The sequence below is a fragment of the Astatotilapia calliptera genome, chromosome 5 (genome assembly GCF_900246225.1).
Source record: "Astatotilapia calliptera chromosome 5, fAstCal1.2, whole genome shotgun sequence".
NCBI lineage: Eukaryota > Metazoa > Chordata > Actinopteri > Cichliformes > Cichlidae > Astatotilapia > Astatotilapia calliptera.
Genome location: NC_039306.1, coordinates 26,812,909 through 26,836,567, shown reverse-complemented (window position 1 = coordinate 26,836,567; position 23,659 = coordinate 26,812,909). Strand labels below are relative to the sequence as shown.

General features: G+C 39.4%; 1 protein-coding gene across 1 annotated transcript; it reads right to left on the bottom strand.

The window, feature by feature from the left end:
* Positions 1 to 129: 129 nt before the first annotated feature.
* LOC113022770 (retinol dehydrogenase 11) lies at positions 130 to 12,242 on the bottom strand. Its single transcript, XM_026168547.1, has 6 exons — positions 12,032 to 12,242; positions 4,687 to 4,926; positions 2,595 to 2,684; positions 2,235 to 2,423; positions 1,428 to 1,537; positions 130 to 507 (listed from the first exon to the last, which is right to left on the bottom strand). The coding sequence occupies exons 1-6, from the start codon at positions 12,189 to 12,191 to the stop codon at positions 328 to 330; spliced, it is 969 nt and encodes a 322-aa protein (XP_026024332.1). The 5' UTR covers positions 12,192 to 12,242; the 3' UTR covers positions 130 to 327.
* Between the last annotated feature and the right edge of the window lie 11,417 nt (positions 12,243 to 23,659).

Genomic DNA, 23,659 nt, shown 5'->3' with positions numbered 1-23,659 from the left:
CTTTATAGCATGATGGTTACACAGACGTAATGCATATTCTGAAAAATCATTCAAGCTATTTAGCAATGATCCCAAGGGACACAGACACAACTTGTAAGATTTCACTAAATGTTCCTTTAAAAAGAAAGAATTGCACTGAGTGGTCACTGTTGGTTAAACTTTATTAACAAAAATACAGTTATTTAAAGAAAATGTGCATGCAAATTACTTAAGGCAAAATAGTAAAAATCAGACATTGTGGTGGCAGAATTGCATAGGCAGTAGGTGCAGTGTGAATGACTTTGGAATTTGACCCCTCTTGTTATCAAACCCTCCCAGCTAGTGGTTTCAGAGCTTTGATGTCAGTCTTTCGCAGAATTCAAAGTCCTTGACCGCGAGGGCAGCATCCCGAGCTAAAGGGATAGGCAGAGTCAGGGAACAGTCGCTATCAACATACTTTCCGGTTACACCCTCCAGCTCCTCTGCTACAGCACAATAGATTGTGCTCACTGCCCCTGCTTCTGGTGACTGAAAGGGAGATTAGGAAAGGTGGAGAGGAAACATGAAAATTAAGGTCAACAAACATCCTTAGAGCTACAAATATGCAGCTGGAAAACATGTAATCCCAGCCCTGTTTTGTGCCTAGTTAGAGCCAGTTGTTGAGCACTGGATGACACCACAGATACAAGTCACAGATGAATAACTTTCCCTTACAATATATTGTAAGGTAATGTTAGGGGGTGCAAGTATATAATAATTCTGCCTCTACACACCACCACAGTGAATGCTAAGTCAATGTCCGACTGAAGTATTAATTCAAGGGGGTGAAAATCCTTGGACATTACCAAATGCACCAAATACTGCACTGGGTAGGCTCTTTAGAAGTTTTCTGGCAAAGCCGCATTTGGCCTTGCTAAAAGCTACCAGTGGTTTGTATTGTGCTGTAAACGTTCTGTATTTCCATTCCAGGTGTCTCTTGATTGTAGACTTTGACAATGATAGGAAAATGTAAAAGTCTGCACTTCAATCACTTCAGTTGTTTAATATGAAATCTATTTTGGCGATTGAGAGAGGTAAAGTTACAAAATTGGTGTCACTGTTCAAAAAGTTGTGGACCTAACTGTAGTTTTCTTTTCCCACTTTGCAGCAGATTATCCCATGTTTAAAATGTCAATATAAATGCGAGAACAGATGTATACATCTGAGAGACAAGGCTAAAAATGAAAGAGATGAGGATACAACCACAAGGGGAAAAAAGCAAAGAATAAGAACAAAGGATTCCTAAGATTCCTACAGCAGGAAAGCTTCATTTTATACTTAACCACAGATATGTGAAATGTTTTAGCGCTTGAACTTGTTATTCTAGTTTTAGCAGTTTGGTTTGTGCCATCATTGAAACAGTCTGGATTTGGTATCTTATTTTAGTTTGGTTGCCTGTTTCAACTTACCTTGAAAAAGAAAAACCCAATAAGGTTGAAAATCCAACGGACCCAAAACGAATAGTGTCTCATTACTTCTGTCATCACAATACCGGGGTGGACGGAGTTTGCAGTTACATCTATGTAATGATAAAAGTACAACAAAAAACAACACTGAGACGGTCACTGAAAAGGTAAGCACTGAGGGTTTGATAGGATGTTGAGAAATTAATTTTATCCTAAGTATTAGAGGCTGGAGTGGGTGAAGCAGATGGAGCTGGCCTGTTTTTGATGGTACAAACTGAAGTTCACAGTTTGTCCACACACTCCCACAGCCTCACAGGATGTAACATTCTGTAATGAAATAACATCATCCAACAAGCCACCGTTCAGCCTCTAATGATTGCTAGAGATTGACTTTCAGCATGATGCAAAAACTGAAAATGAAAGTTTAATACTTTCTAGAATCTAGAATCTCTCAGTATTTTACCAGCATATTTTATGAATATTCAAAGCCAGTTTCATCTTTCAGATTTCTTAGAAAAACAGACAAACTACTGTATAATGTATGGGGCAAACAATACAAATACAGAGAGGAGCAGGAAGCCCAACAAACAAGGGTCCTATGAGAATAACTTTTAAAGACTGATCATCATCAGAGTGCATTATTATTTAAATCACATAAAGCCATGGCTTATGTGTATTTTTAAATCTGAATGTGATCATCATCCATCTTTTGTTACTGCTTCTTATTTTGTCATTTATTTTCTTTCAGTGCTCTTCCAATGGCAGAGATCCCTCCTGTACATTCATAATATTTGCTTTCCTGTAGCCTACCTGTGCCTTTTAGTCTGCGTGCTAGCTCGTTGGTACAGATGATATTGTGCAGCTTAGTGTTGTTGTAGACTTGATCCATGCCATAGCTCAGGTTCTTGCCGTGAAAATGAGAAAAGTCCACATTACCCCTCTTGTGGTTGACTGAGCTGACGCTGACGATACGGGATGGAGACGAACTCTTCATCAGGTCTGGAAAGAATATGAAACACGTTGTGGCAGTAAGGATACGATGAGAAGGGGAGACACCAAAAAAATGGCAGATATTTAGGATGACCTGACAATTGCAGGCAGTAGTGTATTATGCATTTCGTTTTCTCAACACAGTACATCCCCTGTGTTAAATAGACCCCACAGTCTTACCCAGCAGCAGGTTGGTGAGAAGAAAAGGTCCCAGGTGGTTAGTAGCAAAAGATTCCTCAAATCCATCTTTGGTTATGTTCCTTGGTAAACCTGATTGATAAAAAGTTAAATCCCTAGAATTAAAAGTTGATCTAAAAGTTGACGTCATAAATCAGACTAGGTTTTCTAAGGTTGATGTTTAACACAAGGCTAGCACACCGTGTACCACTCTCTGGTACTCTGTGTGGTGTTTTAGTACAAGACAACTTCAGAAAGTTGGAACACTGCTTACATAATGCAATGATTTACAAATCTCCGCTTTGTTTGGCAATGGAACATAGAACATAGTGGTGCTAAAAAGAAACAGATGAAGGAACATGATAACATGAACGGGAATAAAAATAGCATCTTAAAGAGGCAGAGGTTCTCAGAAGTAAAGATGGGAAGTGTTGAAAATATTTGGCATATCATGAAATTAGCAGCTAGAATACTTTATCAGACAAGAATGGGACAACAATCCTTGCCAAAAAGTCTAGCAGCTCCGCAGTTTGATGCATTCGATGTCCCCAGACATTTACAGACTGTTGTTAAAAGAAGAGTGGATGGTAACACCCCCCCCCATACTTTAAATGTTTACGTGTTCTATCTTCTAAAATAAAATATGGGTTTATGAGATCTGCAAATCATTGCATCCTGTTTTCTTTACATTTTACGCAGCATTCCAACTTTTTCAGAATTGTACTTGTAAATATTTGCGTTGCTGCCCTGCAAAGTCTGCCATACAAATTCGAGATCGGAGATGTCAAATTGATTTTAGATCGTGGGACACATATGTGCCACTTTAATCGTAAGCGACCATCAAAACTCCCCTTTATGTCAGTGTAAAGTAGTTCAACTGCACATTTAATCTCTGAAATATGGCAATATAAGATAAAGATGTGCTAATTAAACAGCGTGTCTCAGTTTGCTTTACATAAAAAAAAGAAATCCTACTGTAGTAAAAGAAAGAAATCTGTAGAGTTGTAATGTAAAGTAATGTGTAAAATTACAGAAAAAGTTCTGGTAGCCCATTGTCTAAACTGTCCAGTAATTATAAAGCAGAAAGTTTTTGTTAATTCACAGACATTTGTCATATTTTATTTATCTATTTATCTATTTTACTGCGGACACACAAAATTGTATAGCTGTGAAAAAGAAACAGGAGCTTTTCTGTGGTTTATTGTTTATCTATTACTTTATTACTTTGGTGTGGTATGAATGGCTGTGGATGAGATCTGTATAAATGTGTCAAATTGATGAAAATACAGTTTAGGTGCAAAATATATGCCATCCTTCAAATTTTCCAAAGACGTCCAGCAGACCTGGTTGGAGTCTTTATTAGGCTGATTTTGGCTTCCGGGCCTTATGTTTGGCACCCTGTTCTAGATTGTTTAGCTATTGCGAAGCGTTGCTTTCTGTATCCAGTCACGACAATGATCCATTTGTTTAGGCCCCTGATTTCTGTGTGCATCTCCTCAATCCCTGCTGTCATGCTAGATGAAACTGTTGTTCAATGATTCACTCACTAAACAAAAAAACCCAAACAGACATGTTTTTGTGTGTTTTTGTTTTTGTTGTTATGCATATTAGAGCTGGCTTTTAATTTTCGACAAATTAAATTGAATATAGTCCCTGGCCAGCTGATGTGTTTTACATTAGAACAAGCCTTGCTTGCTGTTTGCTCGCCAACTTTAGTAGAACTGCATTTTCATTGATAATTTATAATAGCTAGCTTTTTTTGCTACATCTCACAACATTGTGTGTTAGATTACTATTTTAACACAAAATGTCCAAATGAAACGCTCAAATTGTCTCAAATTCTTCCAGGTTTGACCTTGTGATGTACAACAGTGTTGCTTTTATCTTGTAAAAATGTTGCCATTAATCTTTAGAATTTAGATTTTTTTTCCATATTTGAATATATTTTCCCCAAACAGTTTAAAATAAAATAAGAAATGTAATTCATTTGCCTATTTCTAGTTTGTGTGTATGTGCTCATCTTCATTTAGTTATGAGCAGTGAGCGTGATTTGGTGGTTGTGTTGAAATCCTCGGACCGGCTCTGCTTGTATCACCTGATACTCCAGCATTGTTGACGAGGATGTGCAGCGCCTTCTCCTCTTTAAGAATCCTCTCAGCAAATGCTCGGACAGAGTCCATACTGGAAAGGTCCACCAGACGCAGATGTACATCCAAGTTTCCTGTTTTTTCCCTAATTTCGTTAAGTGCTGCTGTGCCCCTTGCCTCGCTCCGACAAGCCAAGATAACACGAGCCCCACGACGTGCAAAGTCCAGGGCAATGAACTTTCCAATCCCTAGCAGAGTGGAACAAAACAAAACATTACTTGTTGAAATATGCTTAAATAACAGATTAATCAAAAGACAGATTTACATAAGGTCTAAAACCTAAAACAAACGTTATGATTTTATTCTAAGTTTAAGCAGTTTTCACATTATCTGGGCATTTGTTCTGTGTTTTCTTGCATTTGCTTGCAGATATGCAGCTTAAGCAGAGTGAAGCAGATCTTTATTGCTCAGAAACTGTGACATGTTTTATACACACATATATGTATGTATATCGCATATTAGTGGTTTTAAAACATATACCCAAATAGGCGAAGACCCGAATCTTTCTAAAAAAAAAAAAAAAAAGCGAGGATGAACGTGAGGACAAACTACTAAAAGATAGTTGTTCTTATCTCACTCACTGAGGGAAGGTTCACTGATATCATGAAATGATGCAATCTTTAAACGGTTCTCCATTACAACCAAACCCCTTTAACATTTAGAACTGAAAGGAAAATATTTCCTCTCCTAAACCTTAGAGGGAAACAGTTTTATTTGAGAGCATCATGTCAGGTTTTTGTTGCAACTAAATTCAACTTTATTATTTCTATAGTGCCATTTCACAACAACAGTCATCTCAAGGCAATTTGAACTGATCCTGGAGTGTCGAAAGAATCCCCAACAATAACACAACCACCTCCGAGCAAGAAGTTGGCAACAGTGGGAAGGAAAAACCTTGTTTTATTATTAACCAGGTTCTGAGAGCTAGCTGCTGCATCACGTTGAGGGTGAAAGGAAAGAGGAGAGAGCAGAGAGAAATAGCTAAAAGGTAAACCATGGAAGAGGAGGTTATAGAGTTCAAGGTCGCCTGATCAAGCCCTAACGATAAACTTTCTCAAATGCAAACTTGCAATTGGTTTCACAGTAGAGGTCTTTAAGACCTGCAATTTGCATCCATTATCAATTTGTGTAATTCTACACAAATTGATGTAGTAATTCTACATTACTACACAAATTCTACTCTTTATTAAGAGAACATTACAGGACAATTACATTTCACAGTTTAGAATTCCCAATTAGTGTAAATCAGCATAAAAGAAACTAGGCTTCTAACACTAATGCTAATCCTGTCACGATCCTGGATCATAGACCCAGAGTTTTGTGGACTTTGTTGGGTCATTTATTGTTATATTTGATTTTCATGCATTTGGATTTTTTAGTTTGTAGCTTCTGTTCATTTCCATTTGAATTCTTGTTAGCGTCGTTTTAGTGTAGTTGCTTATGTGATTCCCCCCCCCCCCCAGCTTTCTTCCCCCATGTCATTCTATGTCAAGTCTTAGTGTCACATCTGTCTATTTCAGTGATGGCGTCCTATTTTATTTTGGTAACTGGTTGTGCTCTTTGTCTTTTTATACATAATTAATTCAAGCTGTTTCACATTCCCCACCTGTTTCCCATGACTACCCTCAATGTGTCTTCGTATAAACAGTGCCACATGTGTTTCACTATATTGCCTGGATACTGTTACTATGTAAATGGGACATTTTAGTTTCTATTCTGGGTTTTTGTTCAGACGATCTTCAACTGAGATATGTGGCTTGCGTTTTGTTTTAGATTTGGTCTTTGCATTCTGCATTTTGGGTCTTCGCTTTACACACTCTAAATCACGTTTTAAGCAAGTCCCAATTCTTACGGTTTCCCACAACTCCCACTTTCCACGAACGTCTGGTTGGTGGATGACTTTGATGTTCCGGTCAGGAACTGTGGAGCTGAATTATCTCTTCTTTTGCTGGATGATCCACTGCAGCTTATGGGCAAACTTGTTTTATTAAGCAACATTTTTTTTGTCATCTTCATGCACATGTTATCATCTGGGATAATTTACAAACGGGCCTCAATTTCGACACCACATATGCTGAACACGTGTGCTGAGAGGATTTTTAAAAAGGTACACACTCAGTGAGATATCTTCCTTTGAAGTCATTTAAATTAGCAGCAAGGAAAACTTCAGAAAGACAAATCTAAACCACAAACACTTCCACATTTCCACTAATTGTCATTTGCTTTCAATTATCCATCATAGAGAGTGTATCAGCGTAGCAGACACACACACACACACACACACACACACACACACACACACACACACACACACACACACACACACACACACGGGAGAGACTTCTTTGCTAGCTCCATAGTTACGTTGTGTGGAATCAGTTTGTTTAAATTTAATTAAACACACTTTAGTCAGAAATATGTTGCTAAGTTTTTTTATTAAATAAGTCATAAGCAACGCTACATCAGGTAATAATTGTCATCAGTAACTTTGATTTAGAGACTCCTATAATGACCAAAATGACAAAAACCACAAATAATACAGTGAGTCTTTCCCACTGTGTCTGATTGTTTATCTGACAGTCCGGTGTTAGTACCTTCACTGCACTGAACTAAATATTCTACCTCAGTCTTTTATTGTGGTCACAGTAGCATTCGAGCATTCCAAAGAGCTACGAAAGCACCTTTAACAGTGGCGTTGTCTTTGGGTCACTTTGTAAGTGCAAATTCAGAGTAAAACTGTTGGACAGACTCAATAAGCAGGTTATTTATAACACATCTCCCAGTTCACAAAGCGAGTATTACTGTTTTCAGTGCTTTCACTTATTCCCACGCTCTTATTCCCGCATAACTGGAAAATGTGTTTTAATTCCTCAGAAGCTGGAAGATGGGTGTTTAAGTATACACATATTTGTATATTTATATACACAGAGATAATCCATTGTGTTAGACTGAAATGGTTGCAGTCTTTTCTGTGTTTCTACTCTCTTTCTACTTTGAAAGTGTTCTATTGTGTTTCTTTGACTGTATTCTAAAAAAACCCCAAAACATATTTGGGTAATGGTAAAAAATGAGGCTGTTGATAATCAGACATTTCCCAGAATTTTTTAGCTCTTTGTGGAATAATCTTGTTGTTGCACACATACACATTTATGCCTGACAGACTGTGCTGAATTTGGCATTTTTTTGCATCCATTTAACCAAAGAAATGGTAACAGATTATATGGCTCCTAGTAACAAAGTGGATAAAGTTACAATTTAACCCTCATCCTACTGAAATATTTAACAGGCATAGACTACCAACTGCATAAACTTCCTTGGGACATCAGAATAAATTACTTTAAGAACAATAGCAAATAATATATAATAGTGTTTTCTTTTAAAATGACTGTACTCCCCTTGATACTGTGTGATGCTTTAGTTTAACATCCATGCCAAACATTAAGTGAAGAAATCCATCTTAAGACTGCGTAGGGATATGGATACTTTTGACTGAGGTCCTCAGGGACCCCATGATATTTGTATTTTTTTAAAAACACAGGAAACAGTGATGTGATCACTCCAGACTGACAAAGTCATAAAACATTTGGACGTGTCATGGCCTCTGGGTTACTGATCCAGGATTTTGAACTCAAAACACAATGCCCTGGGGCAATGACCCAGGGCATTGTGTTTTTATTCCCTCGTGTTTCCAAATTCTGTGTTAGGGTCCTACTCTTGCCACAAGGCTATACATCAAGCCCTAGAATGACAGGAAAAACAACTGTGATATAATGACAAAAAAACCCCAACAAAAAACAAAACAAAACAGAAAGAAAAACCAAAGAAACTGAAAGGGTCTTTTTGACATTTGTACAAACAATTGCAGAACCAAAGAGTAAGCAACCATGCTCACCATGAATGTTCAGGGTGCTTACTCAAATCTTTGGCTCTCGGAGGAGGCGGACGCACTTTTTCTCCTCTCCCTTATCTTCCCTGCTAGTTCTTATGTCCTTGTCTAGTCTCGTGTCTTTTTTTGTATTACTTTCCCTGGAACACTCTCTCACAGTCTGTGTCTAAAACCTAAAAGAGAATTATGGATTTGATCAACTGGTCTCTGAATGCTATTGACACCCTTTAACGAGAAGTCTGGGCTCGGGAGAACCCGAGTGCCCTGGATGGACTTTCCCTGCCGGATACACGATGGACGGGTGGCAGAGGATCGTGTGCCTGGCAGGACTGTCGATCGAGGACGCTGAAGATATCTACCTATTTGGAACCATGATAACAGGGTTCTTGCTGATCGGAGCTGGCTTGGCCCTGGCTTATCGGAGAATTAAGAGAGCGGAACCGGCTGTTCAAATCCCCACAAGGCTGCCCGCTGGGATTGGAACGACAGGTGCGACTTCTCAGAAAGGGCTCACTGAAGGCAGCATGGTTAAGAGCTTGGAGGCGCTTACGACTGCAGTGAATGCTCAGAATAACACCTTTGAGCGTATGTATGTTGGATTACATCAGGAAAGAATCAACTCAGAACAACATCTCTGGTCGGAAGCTGGATTACACCTCGGATCAGTTGGCTGCGGTCGTGAGGTCTCAGAATCTGCTATGTGAGCAAAAAAGAGTGACAAGACCACAGAATCGACGGCTAATAACTAGAGATGGCACGATACCACTTTTTTATGTCCGATACCGATACCGATATCATAAATTTGGATATCTGCCGATACCGATATGAATCCGATATAGTGTTTTTTAATCAACAAAACTGTTTTTTAAATATCTTGCTGCATTTTGTATAAGTTCATACTCAAGTTTAAAACAACAACTACACTAAAGCTATTCTGTTATACCTGTATGCAAAAAAAAATATTTCATAGTTCAGCAATACTGATCAATCTAATAAACTTAAACCTACACCATCCTCCCTATTCTGGTATTTTAAAGAGTACTTGGCATAAATATTAAGCAACCTAACTAATAGGGTTCCAACTCCCAGCAACAACAAAAATAAATAAATAAAAAATAGGGAACCACCCCTCACGCTCCACCTCATGATGCTTAATCGACGTAATCAACCTTAATTTGATGCAGTGTGAAAAAAAATGCACAGAAATCAATTATTTTTCAAGAAATATTAAATAGATTCAACATCTTTCTTCAACAAAATTGCAGACTGCACAGATGGTACCTTCCCAAAGGAAAAACTACTATAGCTTACTAGGGTGTATATATTAGACTTAATAGTTACTATATACAATAATTGACTTCTATTCATTTTACATCAAATTAAAACTTTGGGTGTCAGATAATTATTTATTAAAAGCTAGACATTTTAAATGAGAATAAGAAAGAAAAGTATGTCTTTGTGCCTCCTTTTCCCTGTTAATGCCCTATCGGCCCCCCTGGCTAAACTTTGCTAGATCCGCCCCTGCACAGTTACCAGCGTCAGCTGTAGAAAAAGATCCTGGTGTAGAAAGTTATATTAAATAAATTCTAACAACAGCTGATCAAGCTTAAACGTGCTGCTGTTGTTCAGCTGCTGGTTTCCTCTTTCTGGTGCAAAGTGGGCCAAAAGCAAACTAGAGACAGAAAAGCCGATCAGCTGATCGTTAAGCAGTTTCATGATTGAAGTAGCAGCAAGAAGAGGCAGTCGCTCCATATATCGTTTGGTAAGCTTAACGCAGGAATGCTTTACAAACATTCAGAGATGGACTTACACACTTGCTTTACTTCTCTCGGGGATAACTTTGTCGGAGATGAAATGCCGGGTTGCTAGCGAAGCTCCACATGCTATCCAGACCACCGACAGGTCCCGCATGCCACAGCCGCTCTATCACGTGATGCATACTGCTCCGACGTGCTAACGTTCTGAGGTGAGTTACGGCGTGTTGCAAGTTTTGTGAGGTGCTTTCGTGATATTTAATGGATCGGATTACATTTTTTATTTTTCTCCGATATCCGATCCAGTAATTTAGGTCAGTATCGGACCGATACCGATACGTAATATCGGATTGGTCCATCTCTACTAATAACATCACGGAGAAGCTCGCAGCTATTAACGGGAGATTGAGAGACCAGTGTCGGAGTGTTAAAAACAGTTTGAAATTCTCAATTACCATCATAATGCGGCTACCCCTTCGGTACATTTCAATGCACATTCCAATTTTTTTTCCCTCACTACCTGGCCTGACCTGTCTCCCCAAAGGTCTGTCATCTCGGTTGTGGGCAAAAGATCTCATCTCATCATCATCTCAAATATTAGGTGATGTGCTGGGCATGAAAATCCAAAGCATCAAACATTTTGACGGCACATAAAAGGTGTGTAGCTAACATTGAATGTCTCCTTCCTAATCATTGTTGCCTCTACCTCCTACATTTTTACTATACTGGTTTTAGTGCTTCTCCTATTCTCTAAACAACTCTGTTACCTTTAGATTTAATAAAGGCGCAAGAACTCATAGGTTAGATTGTTAGTCCTTGAATAAATGTTTAATGTAGGTGAAATTTTTGATGACACTTTGTTGAACACCCTTTGATCTGGAGTAATAAAAGGAATTTTTTGATTTTTTTTTTTAACTTCCAAGTAAACAATTAACATGCTTCAAGGTCACCTTATCTATATTAGTGCAGCACTGCAACTCCCGAAGAATGAGATTTAGCATTTTAGGTTTAGAATGACTTTAAAATAGATGCATATAGATAGATGCATAGATCATGGTACTGGTCATGATGAACAGCAATGGGAACTATATTCTAAGACCACAAAAACCTCCTAATAACTTTAAACAGCAGGGATACTGAATGCACACATTTAAGTGTCTGAGAGCTGAGAGGAATGAAAGCTGGAGTTAGAACCACTCCATTTTACCACAGAGTTTTGCCTCGATTTACGTCGCGGTCATGCAGAATCTTTGACAGATTTTTACACGATCTTATCAAAGCATCAAAGCATGTCGGCCGCTTTTCAGTGTAATACTTTTTTTTTTTGAAGTGCAACAAATACAGCCTCTCTTCATGTTCTTGCTGCTACCTTGTTATTTCCTGTAATTCCTGCAAATGAGACCCTCAATTTAGTGATGACACACCCTGGGATCACAATTGGTGGATAACCCTTCATAGCCATGGAATGTGAAGCCCCCCCCCCCCCCCCCCACACACACACACACAAAATAAATAAAAAAATAAGAATAAAATAACCCCCAAGCCCCCCAAACAAACAAACAAACAAACAACAAAAAGACCTCAAGAATTCAGAATTTTAACAGCAAAATTCGCCTGCAGCTCTGTGTTAGTGGCTCTTAATATTCAACCAACCAGTATTGGCTCCCGTCACTATGGCAGTCTTCCCTGTCAGCCGCACGGCGCAGGCTTGTGGATTCCAGCGGTTTCGCATCTGCAGGCGCACAACAGCAGCCAGTAGCGCCGTCGAAACAGCCCAGAATGGGTGATAGAAGAAACCCAGCCAAGCCATCATCCTGCCGATGAGTCTAACGTCCGCGGGAAAGAAATAGACTGCTTTCCCTCCTCTCACCGCTTTAAGTAGGCGTGTTATGATTCAACTATCCAAGCACGTGGTTTAATCTTATATCGGAAGAGGAGTTGTTTTGTTTTTTCTTCCTTGCACTGTATAGCTTTTGTTATCGTCTCTCTATAAACTTTGGAGATTTGTAAGAGGAGAAAAAGCCGTCAGGTTTAGTCTGCAGAGCTAGCTCGGAAATTACATTTAAACAGACAACCTCTTTATCCATATTCAAACCATCTGGGCTGGTGAACAATGGAAGTGTTCATTTATTCAAATTAAGCTTGATTTTTTGGAGCCCTGATCGACATGGAGTGGGGATCTCACCAGTTTGCAGAATAAGAGACAAGTAAGCAAAAGTTCAAGCATATGGATGTAATTGCTCTACCAGATGCAGTTTTAATTCAAGCTGAACACATGGTCCTATCCATAGCTCTTCCATATGTTCCATGAGCTCACATCAGTGAGAACAAATACATGACCCACTTTAAATCATACACATTTGGCATCAGGGACGTGCAGAGAGGTTTAAAGGGGCGGGTGCTCAAAGTTAAAAAGGGGCACATTGAACCATGCTGAATAACAACAACACACATTCATCAAGAATCTAATATGGGAAGGGCAGGGCTGTGTTGATCTGAGACTGTAGACATTAAAAAGTCCACAGGAGAGATGGTAGCTGATTAAACAAGTGTCATGAGATAATAACAAAATGCAAAGATTGGTGACAGCGCTTGGAACCATAAGGCAACGAAAAACTGTGACATAAACTCGGCTCTGCCTGTGAATCACTCTTTGCTTCTCTTCTTCCTTCCTTCCCATCATTTCATATATCACTCTCCACTTGCTCTCTATCTGAGAACAAGGCACAACTTGCTATTGCAATAAACTATAATCTAATTATCCACACCTAACAACTCTTGCACTTAATCTATAATAAAATGATGACAGAAAAATGTTATAGCACTGCCTTTAGTAGCCTCATACAGCTCCTACTGTTTCCTCCTCATGTCCTTACCAGCCATGTCTGCACAATGTTATATCATGAGTAATAATTTAAAAAAATCTATATACATAAAACACACACATGCACGCACAGTGACATTTTAGACCTTCTTCAGAATACTGTATATACTATGGGCATCCTTACATTATTATTTATTACTAGAGCTACAATAATAAAGCAATGAGGAGGGGGAAGTAATAAATATGAAATAATGTATTTATGATGATTCCATTTGTTTCACTATCCACTCTGTGCAGGGCAAAGCTTATTACATTTTTAAACTGTAGAGATACAATCTTTTGTCTTATTTAAAATATAAATCTAATATAATCTGCTTCTTAATGTATGTTCTTTAAAATACAGCGTGTGTTTTTTAATATATTATAATTATAATTATTATTATGTGGACATGCATATTAGATCGTTTTTTAGTGAAATATAATCCCTCCAGAAAGGCAGGAAATGCCCAGAAACTTACTTTAAAACTAAATATGTTCCCTAAAACGGTGACAGAGCTACAGACCCATGACAGCCTTACACAGGTAGCCAGCAGCTGTGACCAGCACTACTTGTGCAGTTAATAAAAGGACAGGTAATGTTTGTCGCGCTGTTGCACACACAGCACGCTCGTTTGTTTCAGTTCGTCAGTTGCAACAAGACAGCTTACCAACGTGTACGTAATAAGCTAATACTCCTGTGTGCTACACACTACAGTGTGCGCTGTACACCTACTTACTGGGTTTGTCCATCAGTCTGTGTCTCTGAGTTAACTTGTGTTTCTCCTACAGCTCCGGACCGCAAAAAATGCGCGTGCTCTTTGTGAGCTCGTTCCCGGCTCGTAACCAGCGCGTTCTGCCGTCGAGGGCGATCATTGGTTAAATGTGATCATGTGACTGATGCAAGCCAGATCCTTTTATTTAGCAAAACTATGATTAATAGTTAAATATTATTGTTGAGGGGCACAGACAGGACTCCGCACGCACACACACATAAAAAATAAATAAATAAATAAAAAAATTTTAAAAGTTGCCTCAACAAAAGGGCACTTTGGGCACTCATCAGGAAAGGGGCGGGTGCTCAAGCCCCTCTAGCCCCCCCCTCTGCACGTCCCTGTTTGGCATTAGGTAGTGTGAGATTATTCTCTTGTCATATGTTATCTTATACACTGAACAAAAATATAAACGCAACACTTTTGTTTTTGCTCCCATTCCCCATGGGATGGACGTAGAGACCTAAAATTCATTCCAGATACACAATATAACCATCCCTCCCAAACAGTGGTCACAAATCAGTCCAAATGTGTGGTAGTGGGCACATCTGCTATATTGAGATAATCCATCCCACCTCACAGGTGTGCCACATCAGGATGCTGATCTGACATCATGAGTAGTGCACAGGTGTACCTCAGACTGCCCACAACAAAAGGCCACCCTGGAATGTGCAGTTTTGTCTCACAGCAAAATGCCACAGATGCCACAAGCAATGAGGGAGCGTGCAATTGGCATGCTGACAGCAGGAATGTCAACCAGATCTGTCGCCCGTGCATTGAATGTTCATTTCTCAACCATAAGCCGTCTCCACAAGCGTTTCAGAGAATATGGCAGCACATCCAACCGGCCTCACAACCGCAGACCTCTTGTAACCACACCAGCCCAGGACCTCCACATCCAGCAGGTTCACCTCCAAGATCGTCTGAGACCAGCCACCCAGACAGCTGCTGGAACAATTGGTTTGCACAACCAAACAATTTCTGCACAAACTGTCAGAAACCGTCTCAGGGACGCTCAACTGCATGCCCGTCGTCCTCATGGGCAAATGCTCACATTCGATGGCGTCTGGCACGTTGGAGAGGTGTGCGCTTCACGGATGAATCATGGTTCACATTGTTCAGGGCAGATGGCAGCTGAGAATGTCCCAGTTCTTGCATGGCCAGCATACTCACCGGACATGTCACCCATTGAGCATGTTCGGGATGTGCTTGACCGGCGTATATGACAGCGTGTACCAGTTCCCACGATTATCCAACAACCTCGCACAGCCATTGAATCAGAATCAGAATCAGAATGGGTTTATTGCCAGATGTTGAGGTTTACAACATTAGGAAATTGCTGCGGTGCTTCAGTGCAGACAATAAGAATTAAAGTGCTATGTAGAAGGAAAGATATGTGCATGAGATATACATGAGAATAAGAATTATGAGTGCTACGTAGAAAGATATATACATGAGTGCAGGTGGTGGAGTGAAGTGGAGTGGACCAACATTCCACAGGCCACAATTGACAATCTGATAGACTCCATGCGACGATGTGTTGCACTGCATGAGGCAAATGGTGGTCACACCAGATACTGACCGGTTCTGGGTCCCCAGACCCCCAATAGCGCAAAAAAAATGCACATTCCAGGGTGGCCTTTTGTTGTGGGCAGTCTGAGGTACACCTGTGCACTACTCATGATGTCAGATCAGCATCCTGATGTGGCACACCTGTGAGGTGGGATGGATTATCTCAATATAGCAGATGTGCCCACTACCACACATTTGGACTGATTTGTGACCACTGTTTGGGAGGGATGGTTATATTGTGTATCTGGAATGAATTTTAGGTCTCTACGTCCATCCCATGGGGAATGGGAGCAGTAACAAAAGTGTTGCGTTTATATTTTTGTTCAGTGTATCTGTAGTTAAAGTAGTTGAATTATGTTAACTGCTGTAGGTCATATAATATCCTTTAGTCTAGATTGTGTGCTGTGTATGTAGCTTAGTTTCCATTATATTTTTGGGTTAAAAGAATGTGACCATTTTTGGATTTGTTAGAAAGGTGTACATTACCCTGTACCCTTGATCTGCTGTGAAGGTGTTACACTGTTTCTTGACATGTCAAACTGAAGAGAATGTTGTGTGCAGAGGACCTTGTGCCGATAATAGAAGAAACAGACCACATTCCATACCCCCACCTTTACAGAGAGCAGAAAAATAAGGAGCCGAGGTCATAACTTAGGCCCCGTGTGAGACAAAGAATGTGAATGTTCAGGCTTTTACAACTAGGTGGGGGCCACTAAAGGCTATAAGAGCTTGAGTAACCCTCCACCAGTTTGAGATTTGCTGTGACCCTCTTCATGCATGTCTCCCCATCCGGATGGCTTGTGCTCATAAGTGTTGAATTGTATGGGAATAAAGAATTGTTGATTGAGCATTATACACCGAGTATTGTCCTTCCTTCAGCCCAAAGATTAAAAGAATTGGGAGATCTTAACAGTAGGTACACTTTCTCTTTAACAAGTTGTTTTGGGTCATTGCAAAGATGGTCCCAGACAAATATTTTAATTATGATTTTGCAGGAACTGAACCAACATAGGGATGCAAGGTCATTCAACTGCAGGGCTGTCAAATTCCTTTTACATCTTGGTGGGCCTCATACAGCCCACTTTGATATTAAGCATACCGAACTAGTGAAACTTGATTTTTTTTAATTGAATTGAATTTTTTTTTATTTCAGTCAACAACAACAACAGATTATAATTTTACATAAAAGTACTCAAACAGTAACCGAAAAAGGAATAGGCTGAAGCCTTATGGCTCAAGGTTCAAGGTTCTTTATTTGTCACATGCATAGTTATACACAGTGTTGGGGAGTAACGGAATACATGTACCGCCGTTACGTATTTAAAATACAAAAATGAGTAACTGTATTCCGTTACAGTTACCGTTTAAACAGGTGGTATTCAGAAAACAGTTACTTTGTTGAAATAAATGGATTACACTGCGGTACTTTCCTGTTTCATTTTGTCGCGGGTCAGGACTGTTTGGGTTTTGTTTGACAGCTACGTTCTGTTGTTCCAGGCGGCAGCGTTACGGTTGCCATGGTTACAGGGCAACGCTCTCTCTCTCTCTCTGCGACTGCGTGTTTCCTGGGTGAGAGAGCGCCTTTTCGTTGTTGTTGTTGTTGTGCTAAGCTAACAGGCAGAATGCTACAAGCATAGCTCTAAAGAATGTAGCATCATGGGCAGTGTAGTCCGTGTTTCAGGGAGAATGGACTGCCATACACGTTATGGGTCTGTGAGCGCGAGGAGGGAGAAAAAGGGGAGCGGAAAGGTACGAGTTGTCATCGAGCAAAAACGGGAGCTGGAAGCATGTAAATATAATAATAACCACTTCAGCCAAGAAGAGTGCCTGACGAGCCCAGTTGTAAGTAAGCTATTAAGACTCGACTGTACACCGTGTTCGTGTTTTCCTCCGAAAACAATAAGTTCTGTTGGAGCAGCCTTTCAACGCCTCTCTCTGTCTCTCGCAAGAAAAGTTGACCCACACAACAAAGTAAAGCTATTTTTCGGCTACGAGCCGACAGGGACCCCACCGTATTAGTCAGAGGTCCCTTTACTACAGTTCGGAGTCGCGGGCCTTGAGTAATAGTAATAAATCACACAGCAATAGTACATTCACGTTGTTGTAAAAAGAATGATAATATATTAAGTAATCCAAAGTATTCAGAATACGTTACTGTCATTGAGTAACGTAACGGAATACGTTACAGAATACATTTTGGGGCATGTATTCTGTATTCTGTAATGGAATACATTTTAAAAGTAACCTTCCCAACACTGGTTATACAAGTATAACACACAGTGAAATGTAGCCTGACACTGTGTGTTATAACACACAGTGGCTTATACTTCTCCTATCCCTTACCCCCATAGAAATAATCAAATCTTTAACCAAGAAAATAAATAGCATTGATAAATAAGTTGTATAACAGTTTGAAAAGAAATCAATGATAAATCAAGAAATTAAAGCAACACAAATTTTTTTTAACAAACCAAATTTCTATAACCTTGTATAATACTAATTTTTTTTTAGATATACAATTTTTATTCATTATCAAGAATAGCATAAAACATAACAACCAAACAGAAAAGAAAAAACCCCCAAAAAACCCACATCCACACACACACACACACACACACACACACACACACACACACACACACACACACACACACACACACACACACACACACACACACACAAAACATATTTTCACTCAAGTACCCACAGATATAGAAAGAGAAAAAGATAAACTCCAAGAATGGATTGTCCTTTACACTTACTTCTTATTTAACTGAGAGCATCTTAATCGCAACCACCCCCCCTCAACAGTTGGGACAAATCATTTGGCAAATAAGAAAGCAAAGGGGACCAAACATTGAGAAAGAGACCCTCATTTCCTCCTAAATTAGCAGCAGTTCTTTCATGAGGAATAACTTTAAATAATTCTCTGTACCACAACGTCACAGAGGGAGGTTTATCTTTAACCCAATTAATGAGAATACATTTCCTAGCTACCAGCAATAGTTTGTCACATAATTTGCGCTGCAAGTGATTCAATGTTACTTCTTTTGAGGGTAGTAAGTGCGGAAGTGAGAGGCTTGTGAAATGGGACGGTATACGCATAGTCGCGCTGTTCAGGTTGCCTAGCAACCATGATACTAACCGCGAGACACGTTACACACAGCTTTGTTTGACAGAAATGAAGGAGAAAAATGTTCTGTTGGTCATTCATTTTTGTCATGACATCACTTTGATTAGTTGAGTATCTGAGGCTGAGACCACGGGACTGTAAAACATGATTGTTGGGCTTCATTTCTGTGCTGAACAGTCATTTAAGATTAGTTAGTAAATAACAATTAGTTAATGTTGTTTATGAGACTAAAGTCAACTCACTGTGGCAATGTAAATATAATATGGCCAATATTATAGTATTGTCAAATTACTATGAGATATAAAAAAAAAACCACCCACCACGCCCCTGTGGGCGGTTTATCCTTCAAGCTCGGGTCCTCTACCAGAGGCCTGGGAGCTTGAGGGTCCTGCGTAGTATCTTAGCTGTTCCCAGGACTGCGCTCTTCTGGACAGAGATCTCCGATGTTGTTCCCGGGATCTGCTGGAGCCACTCGCCTAGCTTGGGAGTCACCGCACCTAGTGCTCCGATTACCATGGGGACCACCGTTACCTTCACCCTCCACATCCTCTCGAGCTCTTCTCTGAGCCCTTGGTATTTCTCCAGCTTCTCGTGTTCCCACATGTTTTTTTCACTACAAATTGATACACCCTGACAGACCTGTAATTCATATTGATAATTTATTTCAATTCTGCAAAGTTTTATGATTTTACAAGCTTTTCTAATATGGACCTCAGATTCTTGTTAACAGTCCATGGCAGAAATACATACAAGTACACAGCCTGATGAAGCAGACAGAAGCAGTACCTCTGATTGGTTCAGCATTTTCACCTCTTATCACCACAAATCTGAGCCTCTTCTGCTGTTTTCCTTAGAATTTTAAGCTTTTCAGCAGAAATTCTGCTGATTGAACTCTTTTGAGCAGAAATTCTGCTAATTGAACTCTTTTCAGCAGAAATTCTGCTGATTGAACTCTAATCAGCAACTCTTTTCAGCAGAAATTCTGCTGATTCATCTCTTTTCTGCAAAGTTTTCAGCCTTTTCACCTCTTATCAGCACAAATCTCAGCTGTTTTCAGAAAAAACTCTTTTGAGCAGAAATTCTGCTGATTGAACTCTTTTCAGCAGAATTTTCAGTTTTTTCTGCTGTTTTCAGAAAAAACTCTTTTGAGCAGAAATTCTGCTGATTCATCTCTTTTCTGCAAAATTTTTAGCCTTTTCACCTCTTATCAGCACAATTCTAAGCAGCTTCTGCTAATTTCACCAGAATTGTCAGTCTCTCCACCTCGTCTTTGTGAGAATGAGTTTGGTGCAGTGAGGTGAGTCGCTGCCGTTAGACCAGAAGGGCCAGGTTCAAATCCTGCTCAGGGCAATGTTTTTTGTTTTTTCAACTTTTTCAGCTTTTTTCAGCCGACATCTTCAGCGTTAAGGCATCCACACAGCATTTTCGCAGGAAATGCAAATTTTTCTAGTATTTAATAGTCGTCTAATATTTGTAGATGAGAAACGATTTTGGATAAAGCCTGTTTGATCAAGGTTTATGAGCAGTGGGAGAATGCCCTCAAGCCTCCTTACTAATAGCTTGGAGAGTAATTTAGCATCGACATTAATGAGACTGATCGGTCTGTATGATTCACACCTATCTGGACATTTATTTTTCTTTAGAATTAACAAAATATTAGCCTGTCTGAGTGTTGGGGGCAACTGTTCATTCTTAAAAGAGTCTTAAAACATATCAGTCAATGGTCCTGCAAGAAGGTGACTTAGTTTTTTATAAAACTCTGGGCAGAAACCATCAGGCCCTGGTACTTTTCCTCCTTTAAGGGAGTTAATAGCAAGTCGCACTTCCTCCTGTGTCACAGGGTTATTTAACTCTTTCCTGTGACTTTCTGATAACGATACAACAGGCACCTTCTCTAGAAATTCCCGCATCTTCCCATCTGTATTACTACACTCTGATGAGTATAAATGTATATAAAACTGCTTCATAATTTGATTAATATCCGTTGTTTTATAATGCTTAACATGTTTATTATCAAACAGTGATTGTATAACGTTTGTATCTGTCCTGCCTTTGGCTATTTTTGCTAAGAGACAGCCAGGTTTATTCCCAGATTCATATAATTTATGCTTAGCAAAGAAAATTGCTGCCTTTGCTCTTTTAGTCAGTAATTGATTTAAAGCTGAGCGGGCTGCTTCTAACTTCTTAAGTATAGTTTTGGACCTGGAGATTTTAAACTGCACTTCTAGTTTTTGTATTATGTGCTCTAAATCGAGTTGTTCTTTCATTGACGCCTTTTTCTGCGCTATAGTGTATGAGATAATACTACCCCTAAGATAGGCTTTAGCAGTTTCCCACAATAAAGATGGGCTTACATCTTCCGTTTTATTAGTGGTCATAAAAACATTCAACTCTTTAGTGATATACTCAATAAATAAGGGGTTACTCAATAAATGAGGATTCATCCTCCATCGGCGGGAATTTGGCTCAAAATAAGGTGGGTGAACATTTATACTTACTACTGAATGATCAGATAATGGACAAGACCTTATTGAGCACTCTTCCATCCTATCCAATACCGTCCTGGATGACGGGAACAAATCTATTCTTGAGAAACTCTGGTGGGGGCAAGAAAAAAAGGTGAAGTCCCTATCTGTGGGGTGAGCTACTCGCCAGGAATCAAAAATTTCTAGATCAGAACAGAACTCTTTCAGTCTAATGCTTCTTGGTGACAATTCACTCCCTGGTGGAGATTTATCAACCCTAAGATCAGGAACACAATTAAAATCACCTCCCAACACCAAATATGGGGAAGCTATGGCTGAAACATGGGTTAAGAGATTGGGGGGGAAAAAAAGAGACATCTTCTGAATTTGGACCATAAACACATCCTATAGAAACAGATTCTCTAAATAGGAAACCAGATATAAGAATGTAGCATCCTTCCTTATCTTTTATGACTTTTTCTATGGTTAGAGGCAACTTGCTATGGATAAGGATGACTACTCCTCTGCCTTTTGTGTTATATGATGAGTAAAAAACTTGGCCAACCCAATTTCATTTTAGTTTTGAGTGTTCCAAATCATTTAAATGAGTTTCTGAAAGTAAGGCAATTTGTGTTTTTTCCTTTTTCAAGAATGAAAGAAGTTTTTGTCTTTTAACAACATTATTCAGCCCTTTAACATTTAAAGAAATTATTTTAAGGTCAGTCATATCAGCTCAATCTCTTTTGTTATAGTTTCTTTCCCCCCTCTATTATAACATGATGTGTGGGAAACCATTTCTCGGAGTGCGCTACTGCAATTAAGCAAACAGATGTTTCCATAGAAGGGAATGCGAGTAATTTTAGATACATTATATAGACACAAACATGAAAAAATAAATAAACAAACAACAGAAACAATAACCACGCATATTAATGATAAAAAAAGGGAAAAAAAACAACCCCTAAAATCCCCCTTCCCTCCCCCCCAAAAAACGATCCTACGATCCATCAAAAAAGAAAACTTGGTCTCGTGAAACCGAGCAAAAGTCACTGACAGAGAGGCAAAAAGGGAAAAAAAAGAAAAGAAACAAAACTTCCTGTCCAAACTCCCGCATGCCACCGAGAGAACCTCATTTATATTTCTGAGTTAAACATGTTTTACTTTATAAAGTTTGTAAGAAAAAACAAATAAGAAGGGACGGGACAGTTAAATCATTCCTTAATAAGTGTACAACTTCCAGTTCCAATATACCTTAACATGGACTGGGTATCCTTAAATTAAGAGTATGTATAATATTTAAGTGCAGTAATAGAGCTAATCATATTCAATCAATTGCTGTCGGTGTTCAATTTAACTCAAATTGTTCAAAAAAGCAAGAGCATCTTCAGATTTACGGAAGAAGTAATTGTTTCCTCCGTGAGAAAAGTTAAGTGTAGCAGGATAACGCATATAAAAGCGCATATTTTTCTGGATACGTTTTTGGCACACTCCGTTAAACGCACGTCGCATCTCTTTTACTCCGGTTGCCAAATCTTGTCGAATATGAATGATCTGTCCATCATAAGTCAGGGGGCCATTATCTTTAGCTGCAGTGAGGATCCTAATCTTGTCTACCGGATTATGCACCTTAATAATCATTGCACGAGGGTGATTAGGTCTTGATAATCCAATGGACCGATGGGCTCTGTCGATTTTGATTTTCCCCTGTTTAGTTTGAATACTCAACAAAGTCGGTAGCCAGCCTTCGAGGAATTTCACCGGTTCACGACCTTCAGTGCCTTCCTTTAAATTCAGAATTACAATGTTGTCTCTTCGGCTCCGGCCCTCCAAGTCTAGACATTTTTCCATAAGAGTATTCACTTTAGTCTCCATATCAGCCAGTCTAGTTTCCATACCTGACAGCGAGTCTTCTGCAGTCGAAATGCGATTCTCCGTGTCAGAGATCCGTTGAGAATTTAATTCCAGTTGTGCCGATATACTTTTTAGTGATAATGAGAGCTCGTCGAATTTATTCTCCATCATAGTAGATATTTTGTCCACGACTGTCTTTGATATTTCCGCAGCGAGCGCGTCGGTGTCCGGTGTACTTGGAGTGGTAGCTGTGCTCGTCGACATACCCTCTTTCGCTTCTGATTCTTCAGGGGATTTGTTGGATGCAGATTTTGCAGCTCTTGTAGGAGGCATTTTAACAGACTCTTGTTTAAAGTTTTTATCCCTCAAGGTTGTACAGAACGTATCGATAATAAAGCAGGATATGCTCAGTGGCGGCGGGAGCTCAGGAAAGACCTCCGCTCAGTCTGACACCATAAAAATTATAATACAAATTTTTAAAATCTTCCTGAAGAATGACAAAGAAAAACACATCTTCAGTTCATCATTAAGTCCATTCCATAATTTCACTCCCAAAACTGACACACATCTATACTTAACATTGGTTCTCACTTTAGGCATTTCATGTCATGGCCTGGGTCTAGGGAC